At 34.1% G+C, this 16,693-nt stretch overlaps 2 protein-coding genes across 2 annotated transcripts in view; one reads left to right on the top strand and one right to left on the bottom strand.

Annotated features, from left to right (window-relative positions):
• Positions 1–8,385, bottom strand: part of NMBR (neuromedin B receptor) — an 85,629-nt gene extending 77,244 nt beyond the window's left edge. Inside the window, exon 1 of the mRNA XM_025422427.3 lies at positions 8,243–8,385. The gene's annotated coding sequence lies outside the window, so the exon portion shown is untranslated. The remainder of the gene's footprint in view (positions 1–8,242) is intronic.
• The window catches only part of VTA1 (vesicle trafficking 1), a 65,877-nt gene that overhangs the window by 19,449 nt on the left and 29,735 nt on the right, over positions 1–16,693 (top strand). Inside the window, exons 2-4 of the mRNA XM_025422430.3 lie at positions 1,411–1,505; positions 3,677–3,804; positions 4,817–4,892. Of these exons, the coding sequence (XP_025278215.1) occupies positions 1,411–1,505; positions 3,677–3,804; positions 4,817–4,892 (299 nt within the window). The remainder of the gene's footprint in view (positions 1–1,410; positions 1,506–3,676; positions 3,805–4,816; positions 4,893–16,693) is intronic.

Genomic DNA, 16,693 nt, shown 5'->3' on the forward strand with positions numbered 1-16,693 from the left:
AGAGAAGTAAAGCAAGGAAGGGGGATAGTGTTCACAAGATGCCATTTGAGGGGAAAAACGTATCCCTTGTGTACGCCTTGTAAAGAACTGCCGCAAGGCAATTTGTTAAAAAGCAAACAACCCAATAGAAAATTTGGCAGATCTTTTTCTTTTATTTTGATAACTACTCCTGATTCGTAAAAGAGGATATAGAGATATCCAGTAAAATATGCAGTACTTTTTTAGTAGTGAAAATGAAAATCACTTAAAATCTTGAAACTGATAGGAAGTTTAATAATACTGGTTATTTTTTACTTTTTGTGGGCTTGAGGAACTGGTGCTTACATCTGTTAGAGATAGAACTGCATATTCATAATCTGTTTTGGAGGACAGTTTAAGAGTAGCTCTCAAAAATGAAAAAGATACACATACTATGACCTGAGTGTTCTGTTTCTTGGTATTTGCCTCAGGGAACTCTTGAATGTATATACAAGAAGATCTAGTACTACAACATGATTTGTAGTAATGAACATCTGAGAACTACCTAAGTGTGCTTTCTTTAGAGTGGTGTGTCTACAGCACTGTCACAGATTTCCAGAACATATTTGGAGAATGTAAAAGAAAATTTTCAGGTAGTATATATACACACCAATGGTAACAAGAGCCACCAAACCTTTTACAACTCCTGTCACTGGGAAAACTATTAGGGTCATGGTGTCACAGAAGTTTTTTAGCATTAGCCTTATCTCTAATGTTTTATTAAGTTTTTAAAAACGGTGTGTATTCTTTTGTATATATAAAAATGGCTATATTAAAAAAATGACTATATATAAAAATGTTAGCCACAGCTCAACTTATGTTTACCAGTCTTGTAGCTCCTCTCTAACTCCTATTATATATTTTATCAATATCACTTATCAAGCATTTGTTGAGTGCTCTTGTACATGTGTTGGTTTTTCTGATTGCCTTAACTTGCAATTAAATTACAGGTCTTTTTGACAGCTTAGGACCTAATCTCTTTTGTTTGTTTGTCTGTTTGTTTCTTTCTTTCTTTCTTTCTTTCTTCCTTTTTTTTTTTTAACATAATGCCAAAAGAGAGGGCCTTACTTGGTGAAAGAAAGAAAGAAAGAAAGAAAGAAAGAAAGAAAGAAAGAAAGAAAGAAAGAAAGAAAGAAAGAAAGAAAGAAAGAAAAGAAAGAAAGAAAGAAAGAAAGAAAGAAAGAAAGAAAGAAAGAAAGAATTGGTATTACCATGAATCTGTTACATTCTTTGATTAATATTTGTGTGTTCTTTATTTTGTAAATAAAATCCATAGTAAATCAGAGTTTTATTTCTAAATTCACTTAAATTTTAAATTATTTATTAGACAGAACATGTATTTTAAACATTTAGTAATGGAAATTGTTGAAGTCATCTCACTTTTCTTTGTAGGTCGTTTATATGCAATGCAAACTGGAATGAAGATTGATAGTAAAACTCCTGAATGTCGTAAATTTTTATCAAAGCTGATGGATCAGTTAGAAGCTGTAAGTTAAACACTGATCATTTATTTTCTGATTAATGTTTTAAGTCGCATTTTATTACATTTTTGTATATATATTTTGCCATTTTAGTTCTTCCCCTTAGCAACAATCAGTGTCATTACAGCAGAGGAAAAATTAGACACAACTTTTTAAATTTATATCTTACTGCGAAAGGAGTTGTAAGCATAAGTTAAAGCTTAATAGCTGTAGCTCTTTATTTATTTAGTTATGTGACCTGAAGATATGAAGAGAATTAGAAACCTAAATATTTGACTAGTTGTGTTATTTTGTGTAGAAAGACAAAATTTTAGATATATTAAAAATCAAAACGTATAATAGTTCAGAGCTTTTATAAATGTTGAAAGTTATTCAGATCAAAACCTAATTACATTAAACAGCCATAGGCAGTTGGGTACTAACTGAATATGGGTGTCTGGCCTTTGGACCCAGAGTCTCTGTCATTGCTACCATTAACTACCTATGGTAGATCTGGTGGGACCACTGATGGGAATCCAGCTGCCCTTGAAGCCTGTCTGTTGTTTCTATTTCTAACTTGGTTTCTGTAGGTACCGGAAAAATTTGAGTACTCTTTTCTTTCTTTCTTTTTTTTTTCTTAAAGATTTTATTTATTTGTTCATGAGAAACAGAGAGAGAGAGAGGCAGAGACACAGGCAGAGGGAGAAGCAGGCTCCATGCAGAGAGCCCGATGCGGGACTTGATCCCGGATCTTCAGGATCACCCTCTGAGCCGAAGGCAGATGCTTAACTGCTGAGCCACCATGGAGTCCTTTAGCACCCTTTTTTGCAAGGTGGGGTAGGGGATGAGAGGAGGAATGTGTCTCACACATATCCATATATTTATAAAATCGTATTGCTAGCAGAGATTTTATATAGAATTATCTCTATTAATTTCACTATATAGCAATGATAACTACATTAGCTATGGATAAGACAGAACTCAAAATAGTTATTTATAATAAGCAAAGTATAAAATCACATTTGTAAAGGGACTCAGCAGGAGTTTATTATTATTTAAATTAAATAACAGTAGAATACGTCTATTCCATGGTGAGTCTATCACACCTTATAATGTTTAGATTACTCTGTTGGAAAACTGAGTATATTATGTTTTTGCTGCCAGATATTTCATGTTGAAGATGAGATGAAGTGACATACTCCTACTTTTTTCTAGAATTAAATCCACTCCTAGAATTGAATCTAGAATCAAAGCACTTCATAGTGTGGATATAGTAAACTAGTGTTATATGTCAATTTTTTTTTCTGTTTAAGATAAATGTAGCTAACACATCCTTAAATTCCAACATTAAATCTCTTCTGGAACTTACATTATTCTGTTGTAATTATGAGAATATTTATTTTGCTGATTTTGTGAAAAATCCTGAAACCTTTCTTAAATTTCTTACTTTATAACATTTTTGAGAAAAGCCATTTCTAAATGGTAGTGTGGTACTCAGATCTAATATTCCAGAGTCCTTTCATTCCAATGCAACAGTCTGTAAGCTATAGGAACTTAATTTGCTGTGTTTAAAATATTTTAAATTATCATATGTGTGGGAAAAGGATATACTAAAAATTTACAGTTGTGAATTATGTTAACTTGAGGTGTATTTTTGTCTAAATTTTAAAAACTCTGTAATCCTAGTGAGTTTGTGATCTCATTCTGTAGAATTAATTTTTTTTTATATATTATCCTCTGGGAGATACTATTTTAGGATATAATGATTTTATATTTTAAATTATGATTAGGAATTCCTAATCATAAGTTTTCCTAATTCCATTTTTAGGATATCTGCTGATATATTGGCTGTTATTTTAGAATATTTGTCTAATGCTTTATATAGATAGTTGGATGTGTTATCATTTTATTCTTGGTTATTTTGAGTTTTAAAGCTAACTTATCCTTTCAGGTTATCATGAGTGTGTTTCTTCAAAGTTTGTATACATTGGGTTTTATTCAAAAAAACCTTGGGTTGAAGCAGAGCAATTTTTGCAAGATTTCATTGATATATCTTTTCCTGAAATGATAAAATAACGTAAAATAATTATGTAAAATAATTTTAAATAATCATTTAAAATGATTTTTGGATTATTTGTACTTAAGCATACATTTCTGAGAGTCCAAAATCTTAAGCTTTGTATCTGATTTAATTTTAGCTTAAGAAACAGTTGGGTGATAATGAAGCTATTACTCAAGAAATAGTTGGTTCTGCTCATTTGGAGAATTATGCATTGAAAATGTTTTTGTATGCAGATAATGAAGATCGTGCTGGACGATTTCACAAGTAAGTAAAGTAAAAGAAAAATTAAAATTGTAAGTTTAGTTACTGTGTAACTGGAATTATCCAGTTTTCCATTGAACACTTTTAGACTTGATAAATGATTTAGATTTTTTGGTAATTCCTTGTAGAATGTCAGAATGATTTTAGGTTACAAAAGCAATACTGTCTTTTTAGAGAAAATGGCTGACAGAAGACTAGCCAGGGGAGATTTATTTTTTCAGTAATTATACCCTAAGTAGTCATTCTTTAACATTTGGTGAAATCTGAGAGTTGATTTTAGCCAGCAACAACCTAGTGCGATACTGATATTTTAAATTATCACAACCTGCTAATTCAAATGATTTGTGATCATTATAATAATGCTGAAATGCAAAGATATCACATGGCTTGATATAGATTGAGATAACACTGTAGTTGCTTTGTTATGTGTACACTGGTGGGGGTTAGGGCAGACAGTAGGGGCAGATGGAGAGATAGAATCTTAAGAAGACTCCATGTGCAGCACAGGACTCCATCTCACGACCCTGAGATCATGACCGGAGCAAAAGTCAAGAGACACTTAACCGAATGAGCCCCCCATGCACCCCTATAATTGCATTTTTTAATAAAAAGTATACTATAAAACCTTGTTATAGTATATTTATTTGTAATATGAATGTTGTTGCTTTCTCCTAATACAAATTAAAGAAGTAGCTTTATTGTGTTCTTGAAATCTGATTTTATGGAGCACCTGGGTGGCTCAGTTGGTTGAGCATCTACCTTTGCTCAGGTTGTGATTCTGTGGTCCAAGGATTGAGTCCCTCATCAACTTCCCCATGGGTCGCCTGCTTTTCCCTCTGCCTCTCTTTCTGTGTCTCACATGAATAAATAAATAAAAATTTTTTTTAAATCTGATTTTATTTAAAACATTAATTTCACTTTTGTAAACACTGGAATTTTTTTTTCCTCATAGTTCCATGATTAATTCTGCAACTTAATGTTTTTTATTTAACTAAATCAGCTTTCTCTTTTTTAGAAACATGATCAAATCCTTCTATACTGCAAGTCTTTTAATAGATGTCATAACAGTGTTTGGAGAACTCACTGATGAAGTAAGTATACAGTTTTTATTGTTTTGTTAGCTGAGGCTCAGTATTGTTGCTCTTTATGAGTTTTGTAATTGCATTGCTTACTTAGAACAGCATGCCTATCAGAAACCTAGTGTAAGTAAAAAGTGTATTGGCCACATTTGTAAAAGTAAGATGAAGTAATTCTTAATAAGAAATTGTATTTTTTGTCGTATGTTCTTTAAATCTAGAATGAATTTTAGTTTAGCAAATATACAGCTACTGTGTTGGGCAGCCCAAGTTTAGGGTTTGATTTTATTAAGGGCTTAAATATTCCTAATCCTGTATGCTGTTAAATTTCTGCACTGTTATTTGGTAAATATACTGGAGGCAGAGCCATTTTAGGACTTTTTTTCTGTTTAATTTCTAATCAGAAATATGATGATTTGTTTCATTGTAAAATACACATAGAACTTGATATTTTCTGAGGTACTTTCTATTTTATCATTTTGTTTTTCATAACCTCCAAGATAGAGTATATATTCATTTTATACATGAGCAAATTGAGGCTAAGTGACAAACTGTGAGTTTATGTGAGTTCTGTGTTGTTTTCACTGTAGCACACCTTACTATTGGCATGGAAAATGTGATTTTTGGGAGGGGAGATAGTAATCTAGAAACAGAAAAGTAAAAGAGCCACAAATGAGACTGATATAGGTGTGTTATAATAGTGATTTGAAATTTATGAAGAGTATTGCTTTCTGTGACATGTTTTTCTAAATGGTGAGCAGCTCATAGTAAAGCTCCAAACAAAACAAAGTATAATCTATCTATGAGAGGTGTGCATTTTCATAAAACAGTATAGCAAAACTGCAAAAAAGGCTTTATATTTAAAGCAAAGTTAAGCTCTGGGCTTGATGATTATGAACTAGGTTTTTGCATTACTGCAAAGGAGATGTGCAGGACATTTGAAGATTGTGCTCAATTAAGAACATTTTTATTATGTGAGACTGTCCCTTTTGTTTCAAAACATCAAGCTTCCCCGGCCTTGCCCACACGGCATTTCCCAGTCATTCCGCTAACCGGAAACCACCCCAGATATTTCAAAAACAGCCTCTAGGGTATGGGGCAATGCCCATCAAAAGTCAGTGTTTGTGAGTTGCCTTGAGACAGCGTAGTTAGTATAAGAGAAAACAGACCTAGATCATGAAACCTAAAGTGCTTCCAGTGGGTATGCCGCTTTTGTATTCTGAAGGCTCTATGGATCCACTCTGTTTGGCTCCCTCTCTACTCCCATTTTCTGTTATTGCTGACCTGGAGTTATTTTTCCAGTGTGCAGCACTATACTCGCTACTCGGGGATACAGAAGTGGTTTAAACATGATGGTAGAGAAGTGCAGTTTAACGTTTTAGATAGTTCAGTATAGTTTTAGAAAGTACCAGGTAGGGTAAAGGAGAATAATGAGATTTCAGATTAAAAAATAAGTCAGATTTATTATTTTTATATTTATTTTTATATTTATATTTTATAAATATATTTATATTTATTTTTATATTTATTATTTATTATATTTATTAAGTCTGATCTGACAGATCAGACAGATGATAGAAGACCTGGAATCTTCAGTTAGTGGGTTTTTTGAATAAAGAACTATACTGTGGTGTGCTTTGTATGATAGGAATCTGTAGAATGTAGGGTTAGGAAGAACTACAAGTCATTTGACAAAAGAACTAGTTAATGATTATTGAACTTTGTACAATGTCAATTTTTTATTTGGGGAAGAATATGTTCAGACAGATTATAAAATTTGTGGTATAGGTATGGCATCCAAAAATAAGCACAGGACTCTAGGAAATAATAAATGCGCAAAACATGACAGTTCAAGTTGGATTAGACACCGTCTGGTGAGAGGATAGTTTTGAAAGAAGATGATCAAGTAAACATCCTCATAAAAACTCATATTGAAAATGCAAGAGGAAGACATGAATACAGAAATAAGGAAGTGGGGAAACTCATGATATCAGAAGAACATTGTATGGCAGAGTGGCAGATCCATTTGCCCAGTGCTTCCAAGAGGACTCTCCTTGCCCCTCCCACTCGCCCATATTTAGAGAAGCTGCTCCCCTGTCTCAGAAGGAAGACCAGTCCTTTGAACTTACAGATGCCAACCGGGAGGACCCCAGTTAATAGGTGTAGTAGATGTAGGAAAAAACAAATTATCCCAGAAGTCTTGGGTGAGTAATGCAGGGTTTGCTTTTTTTTTTTTTTTTTTAACCTAAAAGATACATGAATACTTGCACATGTAGCATGAGGTTCATCTGCATTTTAGGAAAAAAAATAGGTTTATATTTAGGTATCCTTAACAAAGATCAGCTTCCTTAATTATTTGAACATAGCAACAAGGGCAGGGACTCTGAATAGGGCAAATTGAGAGCTTCAGAAGGAGTGGGAGAGATTGTTTAGAGACTGAGGATGTTAAAGGATATATATATATATAGCAACAGAGTAAAGGGACATTTTCCCAGAATGTTGGCACTGTTTTCTTTTCCTGTCTCACCACCCAACCTGCTACCCGAGCTCTTCTGCCTTTCACTGGTACTAGACTTAAGTAGGAAATAGCATCTGTGTTGGTGGTTAAATGATTCAGCTAGCAGGAGGGGTCTGAAATGGTACAGAGAAAAGAAGTTAGGCATTTTAAGGCCAGCCTGGAAAGGAAGTCCTAGTTACTTGATGGGGCTGAGGTTATTCCATGGACCTTCATCATATAAGTTGTGCAGATTTAAATCAATAAATGTGTGTCTGCACAATTAGTGTGTAATTATATGTAGGTGCTTTTCTCTAACTTAATATGTTAGTTATAACATGCAAAGTTTGTACATCCAGCAAAGTTGTGCATATCAAAATTTAAAAACTGCATGATATGCAGGGCTGATGTTTCTTATTCATAATCATTCAGTGATCTTACCCTTCTGTGACTTGAAACTGATTTCTGCCCATGAACTGAGGTTGACTAAGTAACACAAAGCCAGCCAACAAGAAAAGTAAAATATGGGTGAGACTGTTCATCTGCTACTGACATAATCCCTAGGCCAACCAGCTTATCAGCTTAGTTATGAATTCTTTTAAGTTTAATGTTGTTGTTTTGTTCCATCATTTCTGTATCTAGGAATGGCATCTTCATTGTCATTACTGAGATTTAGATTTTTCAGAATGATTGTTTGAACATCAGATAATTGTAAATAAAGAAGCTCCACTGAGTGGAATAAGGAGGAATCCACCCTAGCCGTGGCTTTACCAGCTTGTCACCGTTTCAGAGTAGCAGAATGGTGATCGACCTCAACGCTCTCCTCTAAGTCTTTCTTGTTATCTTAAGAAAATCTAGGACTTGTACTTACTGTGATTGAAGTCTGATATGCCTAAAATAAGGCACAGACTCTTACAACATTTCTTATTTCAAAATAACTGTTAAAAAGATGAGCTGTTTCAGGGGCACCTAGGTGGCTCAGTCGGTTGAGCGTCTGCCTTCCGCCCAGGTCATGATCCCTGGAATGGAGCCTTGAGTCAGACTCCCTGCTCAGTGCAGAGCCTGATTCTCCAACTGCCACTCCCCACTGCTCATGCCCATGCTTGCTCGCTCTCTCTCAAATAAATGAAATCTTAAAAAAAAAAAAAAAAAAAGTTGAGCTGTTTTCACAAATATGGATATAAATTAGTTACTCCAAGCATTTACTGGGGCACCTGAGTGGCTCAGTGGTTGAGTGGCTGCCTTTGCTTCAGGTTGTGATCCCAAGATCCTGGGATTGAGTCCTGCATCAGGCTCCTCACAGGGAGCCTGCTTCTCCCTTTGCCTATGTCTCTCTGTGTCTGTGTCTTTCAGGAATAAATAAATAAAATCTAAAAAAAAAAAAGAAATTAGCAGTTTTAACTCATTCCCTCCTTTCCACTTCCACCATAGTTACATCCTGTACTGTTAAAACACTAGCAGAGACACAGATAGGAAACAAAGGTGGGAAAAGAATGAATTAAGGATTTCAGGTAGGCAGATTTTTTTTTTTAATATATATTCCTGTAGGTATAGTTCAGGACTCTATAACTTATATGTTCATTTGTAAGTTAAATGCAGTGCTGCATTTAACTACATAATATGCCAGAACTTTTTAACAAATCTAAAATTTTCCTCAAAAGCAGTTGTTTTCCTTGCTTCTCAGTGCTGTTTTGAGAAACACTACAATCTGTGACAACAGAAAATGGGGAGGGGAGATGGCATTATAAATGTCTCATAATTTTTATTTTTGTGTTTTTATCTTTTTATCATCTTTATAAAAACAAGAGAATGGTGGCTTTTATATTAATGTTTTCTAAAGTTTTTAAAATACTACATTTTTTCACTATCAGCTCTGAAAATGTATTTCAGAAGAAAAGAGATCAAGGTTGTCAGAGACAAGCCCCATTCAACTCCAAACCAAGAAGTCATTTTATTTCTTTGGATGTGGCTTTTCCTCTGTAGAATGGGAAGCCTAGATGAGCAGGTCTCTGAGGTCCTTTGCAGCTCCACCAGTCTCGATGAGTATATGTTCCACATGTGGGAGAGGTAATGGGAAAAGGAGAACAAAAAAACAAAGATGAAAAAGCAAACAGAAAAAGAAGAGGAGAGAATCAAAAATAGTTGTTGGTTAGAAGCAAAAGGAGGGGTGAAGAACTCTAGAGGAGGTTATATAAACGAAAGTAAAAAGTAGACCTACTGAAAATGTGATAGCAGAGAGCAAATTCTTAGTAGGAGGAAGAGAGAAGAAAGCTAGTATTGCAACACAGAGAGTAGGCAAGCTGAAAACCTGGGGCCTTCTGTATGACATTTGTATGTGAAGATTTTGAGTCTTCTAACTAAATTCTTTTAATTTAACATGCCAGTCTTTTTTTAAAAAGCCTGCTGGTTCACAAGCTACATTACTGCAGTTTACCTAATTAATTTTCCTACTTGGGGCCCCTTTTCTCTACAACATATTTTCCTCTGTTACTGTTTATTGGCAGAAATAACGGGCTTTTCAGTTCCTGGCATTGCATGTCCAGGCTCCTACTTCTGGTCCTTCATACCAATCCTGTGTACGTTTGTCAGACCAGTCTCCTTACTGCCTGCTCACTTTCTACCATGGATAACTGTGTGTTTAGCCTGCTTGCCTAAGCCTTACCTTCTCTTGGGGCCAGCTGAAGTACTCTTGCCCTTAGATGAATTCCTCCATCTCTCAACTGTTCCAACCTTAGAGTCTTAATTGTATGAATATTACACTATGATGTATTGCCTTAAGTTTTATAGATTATATGTTGGAATAAATTATACTGCAAGTCCTCGCAAGAGAGGACTTTGTTTATATGTTGGAATAAATTATACTGCAAGTCCTCGCAAGAGGGGACTTTGCTTCTTTCTACTCTTATATCTTCTTCGGCATTAGGTATAAATTTTCACCCTGAGTAAAATCTCAGAGTAAAAAACAGTGGCTGATCAGTGATATTTCAGATGTTGCTACAGTTCAGCTTTTCATTTTTTCTGTCTGTAGATGGAGATAATGTTCAGACTTTTTTACAGAGAACTTCTTTCCTAAGTCTTCTAAAATGTAATTAGATCTCATTCAGTCACAGCATTTTTCTTGGTTATTTCCTGATATTTTTTCTTTTACATTCACATCACTATTTATAGTTGCACAAAAATAAAGTCTATATTTTCTTTAGTCAACAACTTTTTAAAAAAATATTTTTATCTGCCATTGTCTATTTTGTTTTGTTTTCTTAAGATTTTATTTATTTATTCATGAGAGAGAGAGAGAAAGAGGCAGAGGGAGAAGCAGGCTCCATGCAGGGAGCCCGACATGGGACTCAATACCTGGTCTCCAGGATCAGGCCCTGGGCTAAAGGTGGCGCTAAACCGCTGAGCCACCCTGGCTGCCCCATTGTTCTGTTTTTTTAATTCTACTATCTTTGTTTTAGTTATACCTATTTAACTCTTTTAACTGTGCCTTGTATAGTTCCATCTCAGTTTTTAAACTTGTTGTTGTATAAACTTCTAGCTTTCTGTAGCTATATAGAAATCAATGTCCCAGATCAGGGATAGAATCACCAGAGTATATATTAAAATTTTTAATTTTGTATTTTAAAGGAGGGGGTGTTCAAAACATAAATATTTTGTTTTCCTACTGTGGCATCTTGTACACTCTGTTCATGGCTAATATTAATGATAGACTTTTATTATATTTTAGATTTGTTTGACTTCTAGCATGTTGAGGAGCAGACATCATTTTGCCTTTTTGCCTTTGTAGTCTTTTGTTTAGGTTTAATTCCACTAATTTAAGAAGAACATAAAATTCACAGATAAAAGATGATAATACTGTTAATCTGTTGAGTTTCTGCTAATTTGGGGGGAATCAAGTGAATATGGTATGTTTTCCTGCCCTCACAGAGCTTGTGTTCTCGTGTGGGAAGAGAAGCAAAATAACTAATTAGAAGGACATATGGTATAGTAATGATAGAATACAGGAAAGATGTTTCACTCCTGCAATTTGCCTGGCACTATGTTTGGACAATTTAGATATACCTTATTTCATCTTTTACAACTCTGAAACACAGTAAGAAAACCAAGAGTCGAAAAACGAAACAAAAACAGAAAAACACCAAGAGTCAGGAAAATAAAGTACCTTGTCCCCAGATGCTGTGCCCCAGAACTGTATTCTCAAATTCTTGTGTGATGAACATCCAGCTTTTTTTTTTCTTTGTCATTTCCATTCTGTGGCAGACTGATAGTTTTGTAGAATAAAAATAATTATTGAATTATTAGAAAAATGAAACTTAAAAAAGATCTGTAAAATAAAAGAGTAATTTTGGTACAAGTTTCCTAAATAACTCTCAGTTTCTGTACTGTCTTGTCACAGACTCGTAAACGGTTTACACACTGGGATTGGGACCACATTTTTTTTTAAGATTTTATTTATTTAGTCATGTGCGACAGAGAGAGAGGCAGAGACACAGGCAGAGGGAGAAGCAGGCTCCATGCAGGGAGCCTGATGTGGGACTCGATCCCAGGTCTCCAAGATCACGCCCTAGGCCAAAGGTAGGCACTAAACCGCTGAGCCACCCAGGGATCCCCGGGACCACATTTTGATTGGCGCTGATCTAGAGGGCTCTCTGGAAGCCTCCAGGGAGTCTTGTTTATATCCCAATCTTATTCTCCCTGTTAGAAAACAGGAGCTTTGCAACATCTCTGCAGTGACTATTTATATGAATAGCAGGTTGGGAAGGAAGTAGTCTGTTACAAGTATCCATTTGCACTGGAAGGTTCTGAATTAAGCAGTATCTTATTGCTAACCTAGGGAAACCATGGCAGAGCAGGATAAATTCATCTGATTACAAAAGCATGTGTTCAGGACATACACCATACCTCAGGTTTTCATGCTTTTACTATATATACACTGAAGATCTCTTTCTTAGCAGTTACAATAACAGAAAAATATGAAGGTAGTATCTCTCATACTAAAGTAATAATTCCACGTACTTTGAATTCCTTTCTGTGTAATAATTGCCAAGAACAGTGTCTTGCCCTAACAATTAATTGTGAATGAGTGAGGTATGTTTGCATGCAGTGTTAGGATAATGTGACTAAGAATACTACAGGCATTGACCTCAAAATTCCATATGCCACTTCATAACTGTGACTTTAGTAAGTTATTTGACTTATGTAAGCCTATTCACATGTCTGTAAAGAGAATTATAATTACCTATTTCTTCAGGTCCTCCTAGATTTCAAATGAGAAATGTATGTAAAACCTTTAGTAAATAGTAAATGCTTAAAAAACACTAGTTGTTGTTTTTACTAGTAGGTGGATAATGTTCTGATGATGTACTGTATTTACAAAAGGCATCAGCAAATACATGAAAACTTTAATGGAAACTATCCTAAACTACTCAGTTATGTATTTACTTAAGATGAATCTATTCAAAAATAGACATTATTTATATAATTACTATTAGATTTAGAGGTCCTACATATGCAGTTGGAGTCCCAAGAAAGAGAATAGAAAGAAAATATAGAAGAAAAGATTTGAGGAAATAATGACTGTAGATTTTCTAAATTGGATCCAGCAAGTTCAGAGAACCCCAAGTAAAATAAATACAAAGAAACCACACCTGAGAACATGATAAACCAGTGAAGTTCAATGATGGAAGAGAATGTGGACATAAAAAGAGCCTCTTGGCAAGCAATACATTATATACAAGGTAACAGTGCATGGAAGGGTGATTGACTTCTCATTTTTTAAAAAAGATGATGACAAAAAGATAATGGAATTGATGTATTTAAAGTACTGAAAGAAAAAAAAAACTCCTTGTCAATTCAGAATTCTATATAGATCAAAGCTATCCTTCAAAAAATGAAGGTAAAATAAAAGACGTTTTCAGGCAAATGAATTCATTGCTAGCAAATCTGTTCTAAAGAACAGCAGAAACAAAGTTTTTTAGAATGAAGGAAATGATACCATATGGCAACTTGGATTTATAGGAAGGAGTGAAGTACACCGGACATAGTATGTAGGTAGATATACTTTTTTAAAAACTATATATTTGCTTTTTTCCTTCATTTCTTTAAAAGATATATGCCTACTTCAGTAAAAATTATTGTAACTAAATATATGTGTTTGTAGACCCAAAAGAAGGCAGAAAAGGGAAGAGAAGGTAACAAAAACAGATGTGATTAATATGAAACAACAAATTTTAGGCCTAATACAATTATATCAATAGGTATTATAAATTTAAATAGACTAATGGTCTAAAAATAGAGATTTTCAGGCTAGATTAAAATAGCAAGCTATAACTTTATCCTGTTTACAAGAGATACCTTTTATGTACAGAAACACAGATATTTTGAAGAGAGAAAAAATACTCAATGCAAATACTAAGTAAACAAAATTTCAAGTGAATGTACTAATATTAGACAAAGTAAAACTTTAAGAAAATGTTTTAGTGGAGGTAAAATGAGACATTAGCAATAAAGAATTCAATTCATCAACAACATATTATAGTTATAGATGTGCACATAATAACAGTTTTGAGTTATATGAAACAAAAATTGATAGAAATAAAAATACAGAAAAAATTCATAATCATAGTCTGAGATGTTAACACTCCTCCAGTCATAGTTAGAATAAATAGTTTAAAAACAGTAAAGTTAATAAAGACTAGCCAAACATTGGCAAGAATGTGGAAAAACAAGAGCTTTCATACATTGCTTGGTGAAAATGATAAATGTTATAACCACTTTGGGAAAAGATTTGGCAGATTTTTATGAAGTTAAATATACACCTACCTTTTTACCCAGCAATTCCTCCTTGGTGTTTATCCAAGAGAAATGAATACCTATGTCCAGAAAAAAGAGTTGTTCAAGAGAGCTCATAGGACCTTTATTCATAATAGCCCAAAGCTAGAAACATACCAGATGTCTACCGACAGAGGACTTGATAAATGAATTGTGCTGTACTGAGATCTAAAAAGGTAGTACTGATACATTCTACAACATGGTTGAATCTTTTTTTTAAAATTTAAATTATGTTTGCCAACATATAGTATAACACCCAGTGCTCATCTCATCAAGTGCCCTCCTTAGTGCCCTTCACCCCGTTACCCCATCCCCCCCACCCACCTCCCCTAACATGGATGAATCTTAAAGGACTTGTTTAGAAAAGGCTGAATTTAGGACTGGATCAGGGAAGGTACTAGATGAAGCTGGGCTTTCAGCTTGTGTCAGAAAGTAAAATGTTCATATGATCATGAGGACATGTCAAAAGGATCCAGAAAGCTAGTTGGAAAGGATTTTCACTTGTCCATGCCAGGGACAATTTGAACATCAAAATAAGAAAGATATTAATAGATGCAAACTCATTGAATAAAATAAAAATCAGTGGGTCTGTACTGAAACATACAGTGAAATATTTGAATGAATGAGTGAACATAATGGGAAAATAGAGAAGGCCCTTTATAATAGAATTCTGATAGTTATAGAAATAATGATGAAGGTAGAAATCAGTATTGGAGTTTATAACTAATGCGTGGGAAAGTGGTTGAAGAGTAGGTATTTACTTTAGTCTCTAATATCTTCCCTCAAATTGCTTATTAATTTTAAAGGGGAAATACTAAGTCTGATGGAGAAACCTGTCTGACACCACTTTAACCAAGTCATCAGACATAACAACCATTATTGGGACCAACCAATACCATATATGCCTTCTAATAAGATGAAATGAGAAAGATAAACATTGCTTCAGTGTTAATCCTGCTAAAAAGGCATAACCTGAACCTTATCGTGAGGAAACATCAGGCGCATCCTAAAAAATAGATGTTTTACAACTAGGCTGGTTTTTTCTTTTTTTAATGTCAAGGTCAAGAAACTAACAAAGGCTGTTCCAGATTAAAGACTAAAAGGACATGACACTAAATAATGCAAGCTTCTTAAATTCTATAAAGCCAGGCAAGAATCAGTTGCTGGGGACATTATTGGTACAATTGACAGAATTTGTTGGGACTGCGGATCAGAGATTATTCTTGAATAAGTGTTAAGTTTCCTGATTTTAATAACCATTGTGTATGGTATTGTCCTTGATCTTAGAAATTGCATAAAGAAAAGGTAGGGGGTACCTAACATCCAACTTACTCCTAAATGGTACAGAAAAGGAATGCATATCTATAGACAAGCAGTTTGCATATTAATAAATATATGCATATATATGTGTATATTAATGGGTTGATAAAAATGTAAACAGCTGGGGAATATAAGTGAAAGCAATATGGGAGAAACTTGTAGTATTTGTAAAACTTTGTTCTAAGCTTGATAAAACTATATAAAATAAGTTATTTCACAGAACTATGTATGTGTGTGTGTGTATACATATACATATACATGTATATATATAAAACATTTTATATATTTTTAAAATGTTGAGTAAATCTCCATTAGGAAATACATGGAATTTGTTACTATACTTTAGTATTTGAGTCATGGTGGTAGTAAATTTGTTGAATATGTATTTTTTCAAGTATTTCTCACTATATTCTCTTTAGTGTTCTGGGGGCTTAATAGAGCCCTTGTTGTTTATATACAATATTTGGGAGAATTGAGAGCCTAGATATATAAAAGTATTATCTGTGATGTTATCACCAAGTTAGAGATAATTCCTTTCATCTGTATCATTAAGTGCTTTGAAATGTTATGAAAACTATGGATTCTCTCCCATGCATTTTATGTATTACATTTTTGCATAAAATTCAGGTTTCACAGATACCCTCAAGCCTAGCCACTGATCCTTCTTTGCAAGTCTAAGTCAAACTGTGTACTCAAATGTAATATTCACATTTATTCATTAGCAGAAATGTTTTACTCCAGCTTAGTGTTTTTCATAGTATGCTTCCAAGACAACCACCTCCAGAATCATTTGGGGTATTTGATTTTATAAAACATGGATTCCAGAATCTGCTATCCTTTCCTTCATCATCAAGTATTTGTTAAGCTCTACTATATATCAAGCATGGTTCTAAGCCTAAGTCATGCAGCAGTGAATAAAATCCCTGCCCTCGTGGGAATCATATTTCTCTGGTAGAGACAGACAGTGGACAAATTAATAAATAAAATATGTAGTATGTCAGATGACAAGTACCATGATAAAACTGAAGGTAGGGATAGGAAGGTTCATTTCCGTAAAGTGGTTGGGGATGGCTTCGCTGAGAAGTAACATTTTAGCAATGCCTTGAAGAAGGTAAGGGAATGAAATGTAAAGATACTCAGAAAGAGGCAAGAGAAAATGCAAACCTTTTGAGAT

This window comes from Canis lupus, chromosome 1 (genome assembly GCF_003254725.2).
Source record: "Canis lupus dingo isolate Sandy chromosome 1, ASM325472v2, whole genome shotgun sequence".
Lineage (NCBI taxonomy): Eukaryota > Metazoa > Chordata > Mammalia > Carnivora > Canidae > Canis > Canis lupus.